This window comes from Chelmon rostratus, chromosome 13, assembly GCF_017976325.1.
Source record: "Chelmon rostratus isolate fCheRos1 chromosome 13, fCheRos1.pri, whole genome shotgun sequence".
Taxonomy (NCBI): Eukaryota; Metazoa; Chordata; class Actinopteri; order Chaetodontiformes; family Chaetodontidae; genus Chelmon; species Chelmon rostratus.
In genome coordinates, this window is record NC_055670.1 from 4894814 (window position 1) to 4916720 (window position 21907).

General features: G+C 43.5%; 1 protein-coding gene across 1 annotated transcript; it reads right to left on the reverse strand.

Annotated features, from left to right (window-relative positions):
• Nucleotides 1-1476: 1476 nt before the first annotated feature.
• LOC121616494 (probable ribonuclease ZC3H12C) lies at nucleotides 1477-6891 on the reverse strand. Its single transcript, XM_041951286.1, has 5 exons — nucleotides 6089-6891; nucleotides 4506-4645; nucleotides 4170-4404; nucleotides 3658-3764; nucleotides 1477-3326 (listed from the first exon to the last, which is right to left on the reverse strand). Exons 1-5 carry the CDS (start codon nucleotides 6889-6891, stop codon nucleotides 1801-1803), a joined length of 2811 nt encoding a protein of 936 aa, XP_041807220.1. The 3' UTR covers nucleotides 1477-1800.
• Between the last annotated feature and the right edge of the window lie 15016 nt (nucleotides 6892-21907).

Consider the following 21907-nt stretch of genomic DNA (forward strand, 5'->3'; position numbering starts at 1 on the left):
CTTGTTTAAAAAGTTCATAGGATACAATTTGTATCAACGACGAGAGCTGTCATCTGGCGACGAGACATTGTGCTAACCAGGCTCGAGTTTTAGCTTTACAGACGCTTCCTCAGACATTAAAATAATCCCATTGGTAGAGATAATTATAGAGTTAAGAATATTATTATTTCCTACGACAAATGCAGTTCAAAGTGCTTTACATTAAGAGAAGACAGCTTTTGGTCAGACGAAACAAGCATTTTAAAGAAGTCACCTTGGGCTCTGCAAAACTGTGATGTAGATTGAATGATGAATTAAAAAAATAATAGATTAATTAATATATTAATAGATAAATGTTGGTGGTAATGGTAATGAAATAACTGTTTGTCGCAGCCCATTACTCTGACTCTTACTCTGGTCACGAATAAATTAAGAAAGGTGCTACCATGTATATTTTTATATGGGAAAAAAATGCATTTTTTTTCTGTATTAAACCTCTGAGTTTTAATTGAACCAATGAGATTAGCGCCTCTGAGAAACGTTTGTAGAACTGCAAACTACCATCCACAGTGTTCCCACTGTTGTCATGATCTCAAGTGTCTGGTCAGATTCTCTGTGGGAAGGTTTTATATTGAAGAAGGTGCTTCCCAACTCTTGCCAGTCTGTTCCTGTCTGTTACTGCTACAGCGTGGATCTCTGTGTATCTAACAGGAGGGTACAGAAGAGCTCTACCCTGTTTGAGGTGCCTTAACCCTCCTAGTGGTGTCACCACTGACGAAGGAGACCCTGTGTCTCATGCAGCACAGTCACACAAATAAAAAGGTAATAAATTAACACATATTTTAAATTAAAGTCAAAATAATACCAACAGTCCTCCTTCCTAAACATTTCTGTGACCCACAGCCACCTTGATATGATTCAGAATATTGATAAGGTAAAAAGATGTAGAAGGACAGCGGGTGTGTTTTAAAAAAAATCAGTACTGAAAGCTGATGAAGTGTGAAGTCAGCTGACAGGGCTATCCTAGCAGAGGAAATAATAAGTCAACAACAGCGTGGGGTTTTCTAATGGAGTTTTTTCTATCTTCTTTTGTGGGTGCCGGCGGAGTTTCATTTCCCTGTGGGGGAAATCCGCAAATCTCACCACAGCATCTGATCTACCACCTGTCAGTTTACAAAGATCTGTCTGCTCAGCTAATTCCAGCAATATGGTAGAAATGTATCTGCAGTGTGGCAATGATCTAATTTAACTGAACATATTCTGTTACATACCCCACTTTGTCATCTCAGTGACTGGAAAACAACACATCTTAGCCTGAAATGATTGCCAAAAAGAAAAAAACAAAAACAAAAAAACAACAAAGCTGAAGAGGAAACAACAATAACAAAAAAAGTGCCAAAACAGAATAACTTTAAAATATGAAAATAACTTAAAATGTAACAAATAAATTAATTGAAAATCAACACTGTCACCCTTGAAACACATTATAAGCCCCCCTAAGCACACAGGTGTCTTGACTCATAACCAAAAGCCCAAACATGCACATTAAGCTCCATCCTTTCCTGATTTTAAGTGCTGAAATATCAGGCATATTTGTGAAAAAATATGGCGATTTTGGGATTTCCCTTTACAAAAGCACAATTAAAAATTAATGAGACAACTTCCCTGCACTTGAAATAAGTAGTCCACAGCTTAAGGAGCTTTATATCTTGTGCTTTTGGTTTGGTTATGTGCAACCTGACATTAATAATAAAGATGATTGCAAGAGAAACCTGCAGAAGACTGTTATGATGAAGCTTTAGCTTCACCTTCTGGCTTAATTCAAGAAACATGCTGCGATTTCTCCATCAAAATCACAGCTGCAAGCTCCTGAGCATCCATCACGTGAGGGTTCCTCGTCATCACCATCCGCACCAAATCTGGAGGGAAGATGCGGCACAAGTTAACGAACACCCTCTCCCTGAGGTCCTGGTATCGACCCAAGGCAGGGGGCTCCTGGTGCTGGGGCACTGAAGGCAGGTGGCCCTTGTGGTTAGTGATGGATGGTAGGGACAGCTGTGGGAGTGGTGGAAGACTGGACATTGGGGGTGATGGATGGACCTGCCTGGCCCAAGGAGAGTGCCAAGCCTTCTCGCGGACTTCTGGAAGGCTCTGGAAGGCAAACAGATCATAGCAAGGCTTAGGGGACTGCTGGTACTGGGGGTCCCAGTTGACCTGATGCTGTGGTTGTTGGTTTAGACCGGAGTGGCTTCTTCTGGGATGAAGTGGTGAGCCTTTGTACACTTGGGAGTCCTGCAGCCCGCCTTCCTGCCAAAGGGAGCCCATCACATTGCGGCGGAGGGGAGAGTTCTGAGAGTGGGAGTGAGCAGTTGGTGTTTGGGGTGGATGAGGTGGACGAGTTTGGAATTCCGCTGGGAAACTGCTGAGCAGTGGATGCTGAGGGTGGGGTGGGATGTAGGCTGAAGCAGGCTTGAAGGGACGTGGAGATGCATGAGAGGTGATGGAAGGTGGAGGGTCATCCATTGCAAAAGCATGTTGTCTCCGCAGTGCCTGAGGAATGTGATGGCTGTGGGGAGCATGCTGGCCCAGACCAGGAGGCACACGGCTTGCAGGGTAGGCATACTGGCCAGAGCAGTGATGATGGTGGTGAGGATGGTGGTGGTGATGGTGGCACTTGGGTCCATCATCTAACAAGGGGTCAGGGGAGAAAGAGTCTGAGCTGACACTGCCTTCACTGCTACAGTCTGATGGCAGTGATCCAGCTCGCAGATCAGCTGGGAAGAAGCATTCAGGACTCTGTGGTACTACCAGACTGAGGCTAGAGTAGGCCTTTACCAGCGAGCTGTAGCCCAGGTCTGGAGACTCGCATCTGTGGTAAGTCTCAGACATGCTTAGTCCCGAGGCTCCAGCAACCCTGGAGCTGCCTTCAACACTTCCTCCAGGGTGCTCCAATCGGTCCAGGCTTCCTGATGAAGGGGGCCCCCCTGGAGCAGGAGGCCCTAGAAAGCTGCTGCTACAGCTGCTGCCGCTGCTGCTGTTGCTTCCCCTGCGTCCCTCCACTTTGGACTGGACCCGAAGCCTGTCCGCCAGGAGGTCACTGAACGAGTGCCGAGGGCTGGAGCCATGCTGTTTCTTTGGCGTGCCTTGACTTTGCTCAGCCACAGCCATTCCTTTTGGTTGCCCAGAACTTTGGCTCTTCCCCATCAGGGCATCTTCCAGCAGGCCTCTGGAAGCCACTGATGAAATTTTGGCACTGGCACGGAGCTCATCAGCCACGGCACGCTGGGGCTGGCTTCCCCTTTCAGGGTGGTAAAACTTGCACTTGTGTCCATATGTGCACTTCTTCCCTGAAAAGGAAAACGGAGAGCCTTTCTAATTAATTGCTCAAATGAAATGAATTAAAACATCTTGTTAAGCGGACAGTTTTAGGATCTTTTATTAATTAATCTTTTATTAATTTCATTGCAAGCCATCCTTTCTATCATAAAAACAAAATAGCAGACATTATTTCTCATTATTCTCATTATTCTCATTATTTTTGTTTTTATTTCTTAAAATGTATGTCTTTAATCTGAAAATATAAAAACAAAAACCCAACAGGTGCTAAAAAAATCTTATTAAGACAGAAACATGTTTTTAATCAAAATTTAAAAAGTTTATATAAGAGCATATTTTTACCATAAGGACATGGCTGCTTCCTGTTTTCAGGAATAACAGGCCTCTTCCTCAGGAAGTTCTCCAGACTGGGTCCATGGCGTCCCAGTGGGTCATCTGGTGGCATGAACCTTCAATATGGCAGTAGATGAAAAAAGTTATTAACCCCAAATTTAACAAAAAACAGACATAAATATGCTTTTTATTACTACTGTTTGCTATTATTGATATTTTATTATTATGTATATCATTTTTACTGCTCGCTATTTTGATATTTTATTATGTATAGTTTGTTCTTTATCTCACAATTTTTCACTTATTTCACTCTGTGTAATGCTGCTGCTGCACTGCAATTCCCCATATCTATCTATCTATCTATCTATCTATCTATCTATCTATCTATCTATCTATAAATTTTTTTTTTTCTTTCTGGTGAATGAACTGGTTTAACTTAATGATTTTTCAGTTTTCTAACATTACTTCCAATTTTTCTTCACTGCAATACAATTTGTTCTCCTTTGGCATGAGTAGCTTACTTGTCATTTACAAAGGAGTACATCAGCAGACGCTCATCGATGAATTTCTTCCACTCTGGCTTCTCATTGGCTAGGTCACGGTAGTTGTCGTTGGAAACAATGATGCCGTCCGACTCGTAGGCCAGTTTGACAATGAAGCGGTCATCATAGCAAACCACGCGGCGTCCCTGCACACGCCGAGATGGAGTGAACACCAGGATCTTCTCTTTCTCCAGCCGGCGGAGGATCTCTTGGTCTGAAGAAGAATACAGGGAATACAAGAAAAAGATGATAAATGTTCCCTTTGGTACTGAAGAAGATCAGAAACGGCTCCCTGACAGCTACAGCAGGTGTTACCTGTGATGAGGGCATCAGGTCGCGACTGCTCCTTTCTCCAGGCAGGGACGAAAACAGTGATGTCACGGTGACCTCGCTCCAAGAACCAATCAACAGCCAGCTGGATGCCTTGACAGGAGAACACTTCCTTGTTTCCATGACTGCAAGAGCAGAAAGGCATGTTAGAGGCAGATTCAGTGATGCAGAAGCAAACAAAAACTATTATTCACTATAATTTAGAAAAATGTAACACACAGGATTGAAAACTTTTATTTGCACAAATCTAGAGATGACGCTAAAATGTGTGACCCGTTTCTTGATGAGGAAGGTGATGATGATGTGAACAAAAACATGGAGGTTGATATTTATGATGAGCACTAATGCGCTTCCTGTCAGCCGAGAGGAGCAGACAGGCGATGCAGAAGATGAAGGTGATAAGCCTAATGCTGGTTTCACTCTAGGATCATGCCATCAAGCACTTGTTGCAAAGGAGATACACAGAGCTAATCTTGTCTCCCGCACACCCCCTAGGCAGAAGCTGTTAACTGTTGTTATTGGTAGAGCTTCAGCCCACACATACACTTCTTCAAACGTGTGAATGGAGCACCTGCGTTTGAGGAAGATAATGATCAGACTGTGTTGGATTTGGTCCAAATACATCACAGCTCAACTACCTCACCCAAATACACAACCTGAAGTCACAGAAGTGGAAATACACACCAGAAACTACTTAAGGACATGGTTCAAAAGTCTAACTACTGGTTGCAGACCACCCACCACAATGACAGCGAGACCATGTGATGACAGTGATTCACTGCCGGTGGAAATAGCAAAGTGAACCTGCTGCTATTTGAACCTGCCGCTGCTGAGTATGAAGGATACCTGCATATGATGAACAAATCCAGTGCTTTAATACCAAAACACGAGTCAAAGGACTGCTGGGTAAATGAATACACACCACATCTACTTGAAACTTATGACGCTGATGTTGATATTCTGCAACATAAACATTCCTTCTAAAGACTGTGACAGATAAATACAAATGTAGACCTGAAACTACTGAGTTCGAGGCGATGTGCTTGGCTGATTTTGCTGCTAATTTAGGTTTGTCTATAACAAACAGAACAGAAAGCAAAGCTGTTGGACAGTTGCCTGAAATAGAGCTATATGTATGTCATTAACATCAGTGCTGATGATTATAAAATGGATCCACCAATGGGCAAAATGGTAAGATAACCAAAGTCCTTTCACGGAGTTGCTGACGGTGCTTGTGTCATGCTCACAAGAAACACATGTGACACAACACTACTGAACACGCCGCTATGGTCGTGCTTCAGATGGATTATGACACAGCTAAAAGGAATGGAGGTAATAGAGCAGCATCTTTGCACGTCTCATCTCATCTCATCTAACAAGCCCATTTTTGACCAATCAAAAATGCAGATATGGCTGTTTGGTCAAAAATAGGTCATACGTGTGAATAGCCACAGCCCCATTACTTCCCCTACAACACATGATTATATTCATGGGATGAAGCATCAGTCAGTGCAGTCATCATGTAAAATGAGGCTACATGTACGTTTCCAGAAGCTTCTCATCCTCACCTCATTGCTACGTTGCTCCCATCCACCACAACAGGACGAAGGTTTTCTTTGTCCTCCAGCAGCTGCGACGGATACCTTAGCCGACAGGAGTCTAGAGAGGAGTTGGAGGAGGAGGAGGAGGAGGAGGAGGAGGAGGAGGAGGAGGATGACAAAGAGGAAGAGGGAAACTGGGAGACAGTCAGACCTCCTTGCTGCTCCATCTCTGTCTTGGTTCCCAGTTTGACCAGCTCACCCAGGATGTCATTGATTAATGCGTCTGGGCCCAGTTTCCTCAGCACCAGCAGCACTAGCTCCTCAGAGTAGCCCAGCTTGAGAGCGAACTCCACCTTGGTGCGGTAGTCTGTGACGGGGTCAGCGGGAGACGATGCTTCTGGCTGTGGGAGCTCTCCAAGGGATCGATTAGGTGTCAGGTCCAGCCTGACTGTCTGACAGACCGCGGTTGATTCTTGGTGGTGAATGTGAGGTGGCTGATCTTGCTGATGGTTTTGTGATTCAGAACCAGACCCATTGTGAAGTCGTTCATCATCACTGTCGGAGACAGCGCTCTCCTCAGAGAAGTTACTGTAACTGCTACTGCTGCTATAGCTTGAATGAGCACTGAAACTGGTGCTACTATTGGCAATACTGTTGCTGCTGTTGGTCGGGGCACCAGCTCTGACCTGTAGGACCCCTATATTCCCAGCGCCAATCGCAGTGCTCAGGACGGCCTGCCGCTCAGCACCTTCCACATGGAGGTAGTCCAGATCCAGCCCCAGGCTGAGGATGTGGCCTGTCCCATCCTCCAGATGGTCCTTCACGCCCATGAAGCTGTCTCATACATCCAGCTCCACGCCCTCCGTGACCTCCCGGGCACCTGACGGACCCCACTGTTCCTGCTGATAGTTAGCGCCTCACTGACTGATCCTGGGAGTGAAGCTTGAGGGAGACACAAGAATCGACTGGTTAACGTTCTGAAGACTGCACAAAAGTGAGAGCATGAATATAAAATGTGCAGAAATGAACAGTCTGTTATATTATCATTTAGATATTTTTTAGATACAGACACAATAAACTTTCCTGTACTGTTTCCAATACATTAAAAACCTCGTGCATGACTTTACACCTTTAACAGGAGTTCAATGGAACACATGAGGCAGTTAAGAGTTAAAAGGGCAAGTCGAAAACCGTTCCAACTCTGCTGATTTGCATTTTAGCAATGAAGAACTCTTTCGTCAATTAGACTAGAGGCAAAATACCTGACACCCGAGGCGGGAACAAAGTCCGAGTGATGCCAAACCACTGCTCTGACATGTACATAGTTGTGTGCACACTGTGGAAAAGAATCACACCTGCCACTGTGCAGACATGCAGGATCAGCCAAGAAATGACACAGCTGCAAGAGTATCACCTCCAACACATGGCCGCATCTTAAGCAAAATCATAAAATGAAGCGGCCAACAGCTTTTTTTTACATAGAGAGCAGTACAACAGATGAGCATAGAGGTTATAAAAGCAAGCAATCTTTTTTCTACTTAATTAGGAAAGAAAAAAATTTAAGTTATCTCAAATATGAAAATGAAAGAAAGGATAATTAATAACTTCAACTTCTTGATTTTACACACAAACTAAATAAATGACTGAACTCTACTGTACGTAGATATTAGATTTTTGCACAATATATTGCTTTGTATCTTTTAAGTACAGAGATATGTTTAATAAGAGTTGCATGAGAATAACACAATAACTACGCCATGTGCAAAGATGTCACACTGCCTCGGTGAAATAAGTGTCGTCTTTGTCTGATTGACTTGAGATCCACAGGCGGGCTGACTGGTTATCTAATCTGTGCATGCATTCACCTTCCATGATGAGCCGGGCCTTGTTTGTTTGCAGACAATATTCCGCTGTGTTCAAATACATGCACGTAGATGCAGTTTAATACAACAGCACCACAGATTCGAACGATTGAAGAATCTACATGGTACAAAAAACCTCTTGGATATATACTGTATGATAACTTGCTGTAAGTGCATTAATGAAATGCATACATGCTTAATAAAAGCAGGTGTCCCCCTTTTCCTGAGTCATTAATAAGTCTTTACTTTGACTTTTCTTAAAACCTGATTACAACAGCTCATTTTATCATGTGTAGTGACGTCTGAAGAGAAACTACCTCCCCATTTTTTTGTAATAAACTTAATATCACACATTAATCAAAACAACACTAATCATTTTCTAAATAGTTAAGCACAAAAGCAGTTACCAGTGCACCACCAAAGAGAAAGAAAAAGGCAGAGAAAAGCAGACAACTTTCTTTTTGAGATGTCTGAGTGTGCAAGAATGGCAGAACATCAGAGAGGAGAAGCCACATGCTTGGTATGAATGCAGATTTCTGAAAGTGTGTCAGAATTTGAGGATGTTGTGTCTCTTTCAAAAGAGCATAAATGACAAAGGGCTTCAAAGGTTCAGCTTCATTCAATGTCACGTTTTAAAGACAAGTTGGGACAGGATCAACTAAAGACTGGGAAAGTTGTGGAACGCTCCAAAAACACCTGTATGGACCATTCCACAGGTAAACAGGTTGATTGGTAACAGGTGATAGCATCATGATTGGGTATGAAAGGAGCATCCTGTAAAGGCTCAGTCGTTCACAAGCGAGGATGGAGCGAGGTTCACCACTTTGTGAACACATGATTGTATAAAGGTGATTAATACAAGGGCTCAGAAAACTGTTGTCGATAAACAGTTGATTTACAGATGACTGTATCCTGTATTTGTTTGCGCTTTACACAGAGTTTTTGGTCATCATCGGTTTGGACAATTACAAAGCATCAGCACTATAGCAGCTGTTCCAGTCCACCTATAGGCAACAAAAGCAACAGCAGTTGTGATGTATGTACCATCTACAGACAGGAAAATACTATAGTTGCCTGAATATAATATGTGTTTTCTGTCAATTACAACTGACAAAGGCCTAGTCATATTCTCCTGTTTACAACAGCATCGCACAGTGAGCCTGTTACTTGAACGTAGTGTTGTATCATGTCCATGACGCCATGTTTCACCTACAGGAGTTCTCTGCTGGGCCTTTTGCCGTCACAAAGGAATCAATTCTAAGTGACTGAAAATGAGTTGGACGCATCTCATTTTTACCACAACAGTAGGACTAAATGTGTGAGTGTAGGAGGTGCCAAAATTTTGATTTTGTGCCACCTTCAGGGAGCAAATGTTACAAGTGCAGCATGATCCATATGACCATTACCCACAGGCCTTGTTGTAACAGGCTTAAACTTCAAAAACAGTGGTACACTCCTTTAGCATTCTCAGGGACCTTCAATGCAGTGTTTCATTTCAAACTGAAACTGAAACACATTTTCAAAAATCAACTGAAATGTGATGTTCATGAAAATCTTAAATGGTTAAAACATGAGTAAATAAGGCCCTAACATTCTGAGCCCTTGATGAAGGACTCTCAGTTTCAACTTTGGCAGCAACCTGAAAGAGCCCCTAACGGTCCTGACAGCCTCTTTTTCTTCCGTGGGGGTCCACTGAGGGGTTTAAACAAAGAGGGATCTGTTGTGATGCAGCATTGCTCAGTGACCCCTTTAAAAAAACAGTGTGTTCCTTTCCTCTCCACCGTACCAAGGACACATGTGTTGAAAAACACACAGAACTACATAATAACTACACTATTTTGACTTTCCTGCTCTTTATCCTTGGATCCAGTTCAGTCTTGATGTTTTTCAGAGCTTTTGTTCATTGTGTTGTAGATTATCAAAAACAGGAACAATGGGATGTCCATTCTTCCAGTGGCCTCTACTTGTGCTACTTGAACGCAGAAACCCATTTTTGAAAGAGGACTGAGCACGAAGGATTGAGAGTCAGAGATCAGTGGTGCGGTACACCACAGCAGCTGCGATTACTGGTATGATGTGAACAGAGTGGCTGCAGGCCTGCTCGGGTTGCTCTGACACCAGTTCACACCACAAGCAAATATCAGTGTCACTGTGTTTGTGTGTAGGGTTGTTTATCTGTGGAAATACCCAAGAAGGGTACTTCCAAGGTCTCAAACTGCTCCCAGGTCTGTGAAAAAACGCTATCTGAATATCTGTATCAGAAAGGCTTTAAAAAAAAACAGTGTTCAATACATGTTTCACTTGAGTGCTTAAACACGTATTCCCTGCAGACTCGGTTTTATCAACCAGTCCATTTCAGATGTTGCATGCATGCGTGTGTGAGGTTATATTTTAGCGACAGTTTCAATGGGGAGTCTCTTGGACCTGAAGCTAAAGTACCGGAAAGCAGGGGCCTCTTAATGTCCCGACCCCGACGTCTAAGCTGCCGCGCCACTGTTTGTCGCCCTGAATGCCACAAGAGAGCTGGAATAATTTAGTCGGCCAGCAACAAAAGAGGCACAAAAGGAAAGAGCGAGAGTGTGTTTGTGTGTGTGCGTGTGTGTGCGAGTGTGTGTGTTTGTCAGGGGGTGGGGGAAAGAAGTGTGTCTGGCTTGCTGTCCTTCAACAATGCAGCTGCCACCCAATCTGTCCTCCTGTGACGGGAGTATTGTTCTCTCGGTCTGAGCAGCATGCACAGACGGAGGCTGGGCCCTTTTTTAAACCCATTCACCTCCACCAACACACTCACACACACACACACAAACATACGCACATGATGCCTAGTAATGCAGCAGTCACACCAGCCTTGGTCATAGGTTGCCAGACGGAATCTGTGAGGAGTCAGCAGAAATATGACAGTGACGCAGCGAGTGTAAATGACCCAGTCAGAAGCCGTCAAGTACTGTATGCGTGAACAGTCTGGACAGTCACTTTGGATTATACTATCCTGCTGCACCTGCTGTGAGCAATACATGATCCAAACAAGGCAAAAACATGCATTCACATGATATTCATTTTTGAGCAGATCACTACACTCTGTTGTGGTGAAAGAAGCCCAAATAAATCAAACATGGCAAAAGAACACTCTTCATACGTTTAATACTACTATTTAATGATGGACCTGCAAATATGGATCAATTCTGCTGTACAAGAGGACTGAATGCTATTACAATAATAACATAATGAATAATAAGAAACTATTTTTTTCTAAGAAATTGAGAAAAAGTGATTACATGCAAACGCACCAAATTATTATAATACACCCGTAGAATATTTTCTTTCAAATCATTTTTGGCTTTTAATGCTAAACTGAGGCTGTACTCACATTAATGTTGAGATTAATCTCAGTGAACTGAACTATGGTCAATCCAAAAGAAGCTCTGTAAAAATAATGGATCAGAAAAATGCAATGTCTCTGTGTAGACCTGGACTTCAGCTGCAGAGTAAAAGTATTTAGATGAGTGTATATGCAGTAATATATATCTGCACAGGAAGAGTTTGCATACTTTTTAATGTGAGTTTATGAATATGAGTTTGGATGGATTCTGCTGTGACAAGAGATCAGAATGACTGTATGGACTCTCAGGTTAACATGTCTATATGAAATACCGTAATTAGACACAACAAGCCCTGAATAATGGTTAATGGTCGAAACTACAGATGGAACACAGCAATACTGAATAACACCATCGTGATTTTTCTGTGTAATCATAACTACAGTACAGCATGAGTTGTAATGGCACTTTTGTTTTTCGGCCATCAGCCACAGTGAAAGTCATTCAGCAGCTTTTTTTTAAACAGGATATTTGGAATCGAACCCTGTATTTGCAGATGAATTCAGATTGTGGATTACAGACTGAACCTGGCATTTTTATTCCTCTTTAATTGTTAGAAGAAAAAAGAAACAGCACCTGCAATTATATGGAAGGGAAATAAAGATTGTTTCAGTTCCTTAGGTTGAAGATTAAGAAAGAAGAAATGCTTCTCAGTTGGGAACCTTTGTAAACATTTCATCACTTGCCAGGGTTTCAAATCCAAGTCTGTATGAACATATTATACCGAGAGAATAACTCATCTACCACATAATTTCTATGAGTGTGAGTGTGTGTTTGGTGGGAGGAGGGGGCTGAGTCCGTCCACAGTGAGCAGATGCTGCTGCCTCCACCTCAGTGACCCAGCCGGCCTGCACTGCCTCTGAACTGTGTGCATCTCTGTAGGTGTCATGATCCAGGGTTAGACCCCTTGGGGGCGTATGGAGAGATGAGCTCCCCCGAGGCCAGACCCTGACTATTCCCTCATGGCTGCCATTTGCTGGCTGAGCCCGGCAGCGAGCCAGTCTGCCACACCAGTGACCGGCTGGGAGGGGGGGGGGCACGGGGGGTGCAGAGGGTGGGGGTGGGGTATATAAGGACAGATGCCTGCTGAAGCCACAGGGGACCTCCCTGAAAGCATCTTCCTCCACCCTCCCCTACTTCTCTCCCGCAACTGGTGGTGTCCCGATTCATCCTCAGTCACACATATCACCACTGTCTGTCATGTGACCTTTTTGGCAGGGGGTTGTGGGTAGTACTCACTTTCACCTCTGACTTGTGCAGACTGTCGGTTGGTTACGTCTGCCTCTACCCAGCAGCAGACATGTGACAGGATGCAGTGGCGGTGGGAAAGGGGTCTTCCCACTCTCATCATTACACAGTATTCTCTCATTTTGGATGAATTAAACTGGAGTGACATTAAACTATCGCTCATGTTGGAGGGGAATCCTGAGGAATCCCCCAAGGATCCCTGGTTGAAAACCTCACAAAGCCTATCTGTCTCAACTCCAATCGTGACTACACCAGGTACTGCATACCTATATTAAAACCTTCCAAAGTGAACAGGACAATCCTAAAAATCACACAAAGCAAATTTCATGGCGATCCATCCAATAGTTCTTCAGTTTTGACATTTCGCCCTGGACCAAAGTGATAGACTGATTTTGCTTTTGAGTGATGTGTTTATAATGCAGTTTTTAACCTGTACAATAGATTTGACTTATACACAAAATAACACAATCATTACATCTATTTTCTAACTTGATTTTTTTTCTCCCACTCTATGTGCACTATCACACCACATTTATGCATTCTGGTCCCAGCTACACATAAAGGCTGAGGAACAATATTTGGAAGAATATGTTCATGGAGTATTCATGATAAAAAGATTATGCACAAATGATGATAAAAACACTGTAATGCATGTGTAGCAAAGCATGATAACAGAGTTTTCTATACACTTCAACATGCAAAGTTAAGATTAACCCAAAGCAAAAAATAAACACTGGACTGGAGAACACAAACACTTACCACACAGCTCCAAGAGATACAGCAAGGCAGCAAAACAGAGAAAAGCCGACAACTCCCGCAATTTCTCTCCTGAAACGCTACCTTTGGTCGTTCCAGTCGCAAAGCACAAAGACACAAAAACTTCAGGGGGAATTTCCAAGTAATGGTGCGGGTAAAGCAAGCCCAGATGAAGAACGAAATTCCTTTTCAAAGCAAAAAAATAAATAAGTCAAGTCTCAGTATCCACTGGAGAGCTGGAGAGAGTAAAGCTGTCAATCCAAGTGTGGCTGAGCAAAACCTTCCCTGGTTGAGTTCGGCAGAAATCCTTCGAGATCAGCCTTCAAGTTTCCCCTTTTTGGTTGAGAGGCAGAGTGCAACGTCCTGAGGCTGCAGGTTTAGCAGTGTGACTGACAACAGATGGAGTGTAAGGCATCTACCATCCCCTCCTCACACTGAGTCTGCCTACTGACCAATACGAGCGCAGCAACCTGACCGCAAACACACACGCGTCTCACTTTCCTGCCTTCACACAAGCTTATTCCATACACACACCAATCAGCCGCCTCTCCACCAATAAAAAGGGACACTAAGATAAGCTAGGCACCCCCCCACACAAAGCCTCACAGACACACACACAAACAAACACACACACACACACACACACACACACACACACCGCAACCAGCCCATCCGCCGGCTCGAGCCATGAATGGACGAGAAGGGGTGAGTTGACAATGGTGGGGAGGGGGACACAAAGGAGGGCCTTCGGGGGGCAGCTGCACACACACACCATGCTCAGGGCCATTACATGCACGCACACACACACACACACACACACACACACACACACACTCACAAATACAGATACATGAGGAGAAAGAGTGAGTGAAAAAAAAGCACAGGACCCAGAACTGAGCCCTGTGGAACACCTGGCCCACTGGGGACGGCTCCCGCCCTCAGCCTCTTTGTTTCATGGGTGGGGGATTGGCTTGACTCAGACAATGACACAAATTATGTTAAAAGCAGCGCGTGCACCCAAAATGGGTGTTAGGAGTGTGTGTGCGTGTGTGCATGCATGTGTGTGTGTGACGGAAAGTCAGCAGGTGGGGAAGGAAGCTGTGAAGGGAAAAAAAACCTTCAAACTAACAAGAGGCAGAAAATTCAAAGAGTAGGAAAAGACAGAAAAGGAGGAAAAAGGCGAGAGCGGGGCTTTATTGTTGTGCACAGGCCTGACAAAATGGCGGCATCTTTTCAAAGGCCTCAGATTATGAGGAGGGGCATTACTTTTAGGCTGAGAGGAGATGACAAACAAAGACTGGCCTCCTGTCAGACTGGACTTAAACAGTTTTAGTTACAAGGCCATTTTACCTTCAGAAATGAGGAGGTTCATTATTTTTCCCAACACTGCCAGTGGAACAAAATGTGATTCAGCATTCAGTAGAGAACAAGTGTGAATACATGCCACAACAACCTGTCAGGAAGAAACTGAATCCTTGCCCAATCATGCATACAATACAAGTGCAAATGGTGGAATAAAACAAAACTAATTAAATCACAGAGTATTACGTTGCCAAAGTGGAGATGATATTCAACAATTCAAAAAAATCTCAATCTTATAGTTAGTACTTAAAGTAAATCTTAAAGTGAGGCTGATTGACCCCGCTGTGCTTTGAGCTAAATGCTGACAATGACAATGTAGCAGAGTTCACCATCTTATCTTTCATCTCGAGCCATCTAATAATAGTCCAGACGCAGTTAAATACTCAGCCCAATGGTGAAGTCAGAGAATGGCTTCGTCAGTAGGATTCATCCTCTGGGCACCATGAACGTCTGTACCACACTTCATACCAACCCATCGAATAGCTGTGGCTGTAGCTCTGAATAGCCCGGACCAAAGTGGTGGACCGGCTCATTCTGCCTTTAGAGCTACCCTGGAAGTGTTTTTTACTGTCCATCATTGATAATCATCACACCAGAGTGATTCAGAGTAGGGCCAGAAACAATTAAACTTTGTCCATGGACCAAGTATCAAAAACTGTCAAGTATAGAAAGCAGCTTTGGAGGCCTGGCCAGGTTCACGGCCTTGGTAGTTAGTTGATCATGTCTTTTCCTCATTGGAAAAGACATGAGGAAATGTTTTTGTACAGCTGCTGATGTTTAACATGTAACATTTGTGACATTTGCTTTTGTTTGTCAAGTGAAAAAGGGTTTTTCAGAAAAACGCAGTAATTTTCATCAAACTAAGATACTGAAAAAGGTACAAATCTGCTCTCAAAACCAAAAGTCAGCTTTTTAAAATTCTCAGATGAGTCCCCGCCCTAATTCAACCTCATGCCGTTTACAGCTCTTTGCTAGCTTCTTCCTTCTCACAGGGAGTCATGTGTGTTATGTTTCCAGGTTTGAAATAAACACAAAAGCTGTTAAAAAGCAGCAAGGGGTCGCAGCCAGAATGAAAGTGTGTGTGAATCACAGTCCATATAAAATGCAGCATCTTCAAACATCTGGAAGTTTCTGCAGGGGCTTTTTCAAGCCAGCTCTGCCAGTGACTGAAGCCCGAAAATCCATGTTTGGGTAACGTAGTGATGTGTGACAGCTGTGTTTTCTGCCCCTGCATCACCTGCAACCTCCTGCCTACACGCCTGCTTTCCATGAGTCATCAGACCCACGATATAACCAGCCAACATTCACTCATTTGCCTGAACGCTGACGTCACTATCCTGACAACTGTAATCTACCCCACTAAACACCTTGCACAAACCAGTTAGTGGAGCCATTAGTCTATCTGGGTTTCTTGCCAATGGTTATGTTTAAATGTATTTTAATCTGAAAAAATACAGTCAAAATGCAAGATCTAACTATGTCTGATATCCTGTATGTGTGTGTGTGTATGTGTGTGTGAGCTTCTATTCCTATATTTGTGGGGTCCCAACATAAGAAGCACACTCACAGTGTGTAGTCTGACATCCTGGTGGGGACCCCATACCGTAAACCGTTAAAATCGGAGGACGAAGACTTAAAGGTAAAGGTTATGGCAAGGTTAGGATTAGGCAAGTAGTGATTACGGTTATGTTTAGGTTAAGTCTACAGGAAGTAAATGTAAGTCTATGTAGCGTCCCCACATGTGAGGGAAACAACCGTGTGTGTGTGGGCATGTGTGTGCGTGTGCTTGTCTGTGGTACACAACCAATAAACAAATTTGTGTTATGTTAAGCATTTTTATTTGGTATCACTTTTATTACCCAAACAGGAACGGGGCCGTTTATCACTCCAATTACACCAACTGATTCTGTCGAGTTTGGCGGCGATGGCTCGTCTCCAGCCTGGCAAACATTCTCGAGAGGCGTGAGCAGGTCTTCACATGCTCGGTAAACATTCCCTGAACAAACCATGAATTTACCCAGCCAATCAGATTGTCAGTGACGAAAAGCCGCCAAGTCCACCTCTCATGGAAAGCCCAGGCCGGAACATGCAAATCTGCTGGGCGAAGTTCCCACTTTCATCTAAAGCCACAACATTGATGGGATTAGCATTGAGCGCTCTTTTACAGTTATTTCTGTAAATGTCACTGGCATGTGTATGCAAATTCACCTCTCTGGAACAAAGTGTATATTTGTCCTCATCCACATCAGGTGACGAAACTTGTCCTGGGTCAGTTCATCGAACACGCCTGCCACGTGATTGACACTTATCACTGCTGCTGTTATCAGCAGAGCATGCGAGCGGCTGTGAGTCTGTGAAAGTTACAAGCAACACTGATATTTTAGATTGAGGCCTGATAGCCGACTTTTGTGCTGGTATCTTTATGTAAAATGGTATAATTTGTGCCAAAGTATGTGTGGAAATGTCTTTGAAACTGTATTAAAACAGGCATTGGACATTACAACTCTGCAGTGAATGAGAATTACTTAAGCCAACGGTGTGGAAGCCCTGAACACATACAAGAACACACTAACCGCTTGTAACACGTGTGTCTGGAAAATCTGTTCGTATGAGCTGGCACACACACACACACAGAGAGAGGAAATTTTGTCATAGCAGAAGTAGACGACACTTTTGCCATGGGTTATATATAGACAATAAATCACATGCACTCGGAAATTCTGGCTGTGGTTTTCCTAAACTTTCAAAACAAGGCCTCAAAGCCAGCGAGCCAGCAGCGATGAGGTGTCTTCACTGATAAGTATTATGATGTGTGAATGTAATAATGTAAAGATGCAAAATCATTTGGACATGATTTAGCAGTCTGTTGCATTGCAAAGTTCAGTTTCACTTTCAAGTTTGTTAGCTTTTGACAAAGTTTTACATCTTAAAATACTACAGCTTTTATTTTATTTTAGTTAACATGCAAATTAGCTCATTACGTAATTAATTAATCATACGTTCTCACAGAAGCACGCAGTCTTTTACTGTATAAGAAAACAAAAGAAAGAATTAAACAAATACCATTTCATACCACCACCAAGAACCTCATAAACTGCTTAACAGAGATTATCTTTTATCTTTAGGAGGCGTCACAGCAACAGTAAATCCATATCCTGTCATGGATCCATGTTCTGAATCATTCCAGTGTGTGACATAGGCACTCAATCTCAAAATGAAAGGGGTAAAACAGGATGACTGGGATGTTAACAAACCAAAAGTAACTGCATTGCAATTCCAAAATCCAATTACATCACATTACAGTCATTTTATTATGGGACTGACTTTCCTCTCTCCTCTCCATCAACCACCCCCACCCTGCTCCTCCCTGACTTGCAGTGACTCCTTAATTGGGGCTCAGCTGACAGGTTTTCCCCTCAGGGAGCAGGAGCCATGTGGGCCATCTGCTTCTAGTCGCAGGATGAACAGGTGTCCCGCTCCCCGCCGCCTGCCTGCACCTTACCAAGCCTCTCAGAAACAGCACGGCACAGCGCTGCGCAGTGTAGCTGCTGTTTACACAAGATAAATCGGCCTGCGCGGCAATTCTACCGCACACAAAAGAGGAAACATATGGAAGTGCCACCGAATCTGACAGAATGATCACAGCCATGAAAAAAAGCCTGTTATTACAGATTTGAGTCAGTTTGTCTTCTTGTTTGACTGATACATCTGTCTTCTTCAAATGGTTTCTAAAATGGGTCCATGGATTCCTTTTAATAAGATTTTCTTCAATCTGCAGCTGACATAATCAACAATTGTCTCATTTTGGTTTGCACCTTTATTAAATCAATGAGTTCTGCAGGGAAATTCTTCCTTGCATTCGGCCATTTTCCTCAGTGCTGCAGTGTTGACACAGTGTGAGGAATGATCCCGCTTGAATCTCTGATTTTATTGTATTTGTGATAGTCCAGATATATTTTCCTGATCTGAAACGTTTGCATTCAGTTCTACAAATCCAGACAACCGGAGGACTCAAACCCAGGACGGTCTCGCAGTAGTTAAAACCACCTCTGAACGCAACCACACAAACAACACCAACAGGATCACATAAACACAGTTTATTCCATGTTGGAGGCAATATGAACAGTTGATTATCGAGTTACACGATCATGAACAACCCCTGCAACGACAGCAATGTTGTTGTCAGAAGAAGAAAAAGAAGGTGATTGTAAATGAATGTCTTTTTTTTAAATCTGTAAACTCAACAAGCGCTATGTTGTCTTCATCATATATAAAAACCTGCATTAAAACAAGTTGATGCAGTTTACCTTTACATTTCTTTCACTGCAGGAAATACATGTCCTACTAGTCACTGTGCACTGCAAGAAAAACTAGACTGGTTCTCACTCCCAACAGGAGATCGACACACGGTGAGGTCGTCTTTGTTTAGAAATGTCTCCTGCCAATGCCTCATAATATATACGTAGCAACTAAAATGCCGACCATGTGCTAAAATTGTCAACAGTGTTCCAGGGCGGGCACCACATCCTCCAGCCTAAAACAATTACTGTTCACACTGACTGAGCAGAGAACGGACAGAAGAACAAGAGGATGGAGAGTTAATCGAGGCAGGGCGATGGATGGATGGATGGATGGATGGATGGATGGGTGGATAGATGGATGGGTGGATGGATGGATGGATGGATGGGTGGATAGATGGATGGGTGGATGGATGGATGGATGTCAGTAAAGAAACAGCGGGACCAGAGGCTGCAGCAGCTCACTGGGTAAACACTGATCCAGATGCAGGGATTACTTCAGCCCCTTAACAAGGCCTGAGAGGTGGGTAGAGGGAGAGGAAGAGGTGTTCCAGCTGGTATCATCCACACACACACACACACACACTTTACAGGCATAATGCTCCTACCTATGGAGAGGGAAGCCAAACAGACCAGACCAGACCACATGGTGAGTGTGTGTTTGTGTGTGTGTGTGTGTGTGTGTAGAGGGGGATGGGACGGGGTCACCGGGGACTTTGAAGGCACAATAGGTTGGCCTTAGGCCCAGTGCCCTCGGGGTCACTTAAGGAGGCAAGCAGGCAGCATGAAAACATGTGCACACACACACAGGCTCACACCACCTGCTGTTGGCGCAGGCTCGTGTTTGGTGTAATGGAGATGGAGTGATTCAGCAGCCACACAAAGCAAAGCCACATTGCTGAGATTTACCACATAGCTCAGGCCAATAAAATTTCCACAGCAACCTGCTCAGCGTCTTCGGAAATGTAGGAATGTAAGACATTTATTTAACATTTACTCAATAAATTTCAGAAAAATAGTGAAACACTGCCTGTGGTTCCTGAATAACGGTCTAAAACCTGAAGATATTCAACTTACAATCAAAAGAGACAAGCAGCTAATCCACATTTGAGAATCTGGAAACTGCGAAATGTTTGATGTTTGGTTCAGTCCACTGATGGTTTCAGCAGATTCTTGTCCTTACATTTAAATGTTTGCTGGAACATCACGGCCATCATCAACACGCACCATGTGATGGCCAGCACGATGACGCACAACACACATGTGTTATTACCAAAGAGCGAACGGGAATAATCTCCAAAGTGTTTCAGAAGGAAAAGCTCGACTATTAGCTACATTCTTCTGTGTCCCTCTGAGAGTTTCCTGCCTGAACAGGCAGGAAAAAAAATTAAGAGCATTTAAAAAAAAAAAAAAACTTTATTTTTTATGTTACAGATGTTGACTCAGAGTCTGGAGAAATAAAAAAACAAACAAAAAAAAAACAATGGACATGATGTGATTTGATTCTGATGTGATTATGGAAAGTAATGGAAAATGTTGTGGAATTTCATACTCGCAGCTCTACTGTTAGGATGAAATGTCTTTCATAGAGTACACGCACACACATACACACATACACACACACATACACGCACACACACACACACACACACACATCTCACAGCTCCCTGATTAAGTCATGATAGATCGTTCCCACAGGGCCTGGCCTTTCGAACACACTTTGCATGTGTGTGTGTGTGTGTGTGTGTGTGTGTGTGTGTCTTTGGTGTGTACTAGCAAATATCCACATTTAAATGCATGCTGGTGAACGCTTGTGTGTGCGTGTGTGTATGTATGTGCTGTCATATGTCTGACTGCATGCAGGTGTGTGTGTGTGTGTGTGTGTGTGACACCGGGGCGAGTGCCGGGTCAGCGGGGTCAGAGAGGAACAAAAGAACGGAGCAGCTCCCAGCTGCCGGGCCAAACGTCATCCAGAAATCCCACCCCCCCCCTCCGCACCCACCCTCTTCTTTTCAATGGGAGTGTGCCGCTGTCCTGCTATTGCTGACACATGCACATTTACGCACACATGTCCCATCCGGCGGTCCACAGTCATGTCTAGAGCTCGCCGCAGCAGGCGAAGGGGGTAAAAGGGCACATGGGGACATATGCGGAGCATGCATGGATGCAAATGCCCGACACAGACTAACATCTGAGCTTACACGTCAGCCCGTCCCCTTGGATTTTTAAAGCATTTTCACTATTCAAGACACAAACTAACAGGTGTAGCAGGCTGCCTGTGCAACTGCAGATGAGAAAGTGCAGGAAATAACTGATGTTACAAGTTAGCGTTGCTGGACTCTCACTTTGTACAGCTGCTTTGGTGAAATGCTGCTACGCGAGGACTATTCAGACCATCTACTTAGTACAAGTACTAATAACACAATATAAAAATAGTCAACTACAAGTAAAAGTCCTCAATGTTACACCTCAGTTAAAATCCAGAAGCTTTTAGCCTCAAAATGTCCTTAAATATCCACAGTGAAAACAGCCATTATGAAAAATGGCCATATTCAGAGTGCATTAGTACACATTTCTATTTTTATACTGTACATATCGGACATAATTGGATCATTATTAGTCATACATTGAAGAAGCATTTTGATGTGTTTGTCCATTTAAGTAACTTATCGTAAACACTAGCAGGAAGTCTGGAAGTCTCCACGTGTCTTAATCTGTCTTTCAGACTCAAACACATTGTTTCATTGTCTTGGATTAGATATGACGCTACATTCAAATTACTAGACCCATCATTTAGACTCCCTCTATCTTCATTATGGTTACGGGATAATAAGAACAGGCACATGACTGGTGCAGTTGTAGTTATTGACCTCTAAGATCGTTTGAGAAAACAAACTCTCATTGGAACCGCTTTCTACCTAAAAACTGCTGAAGCTGTGTTCTGTG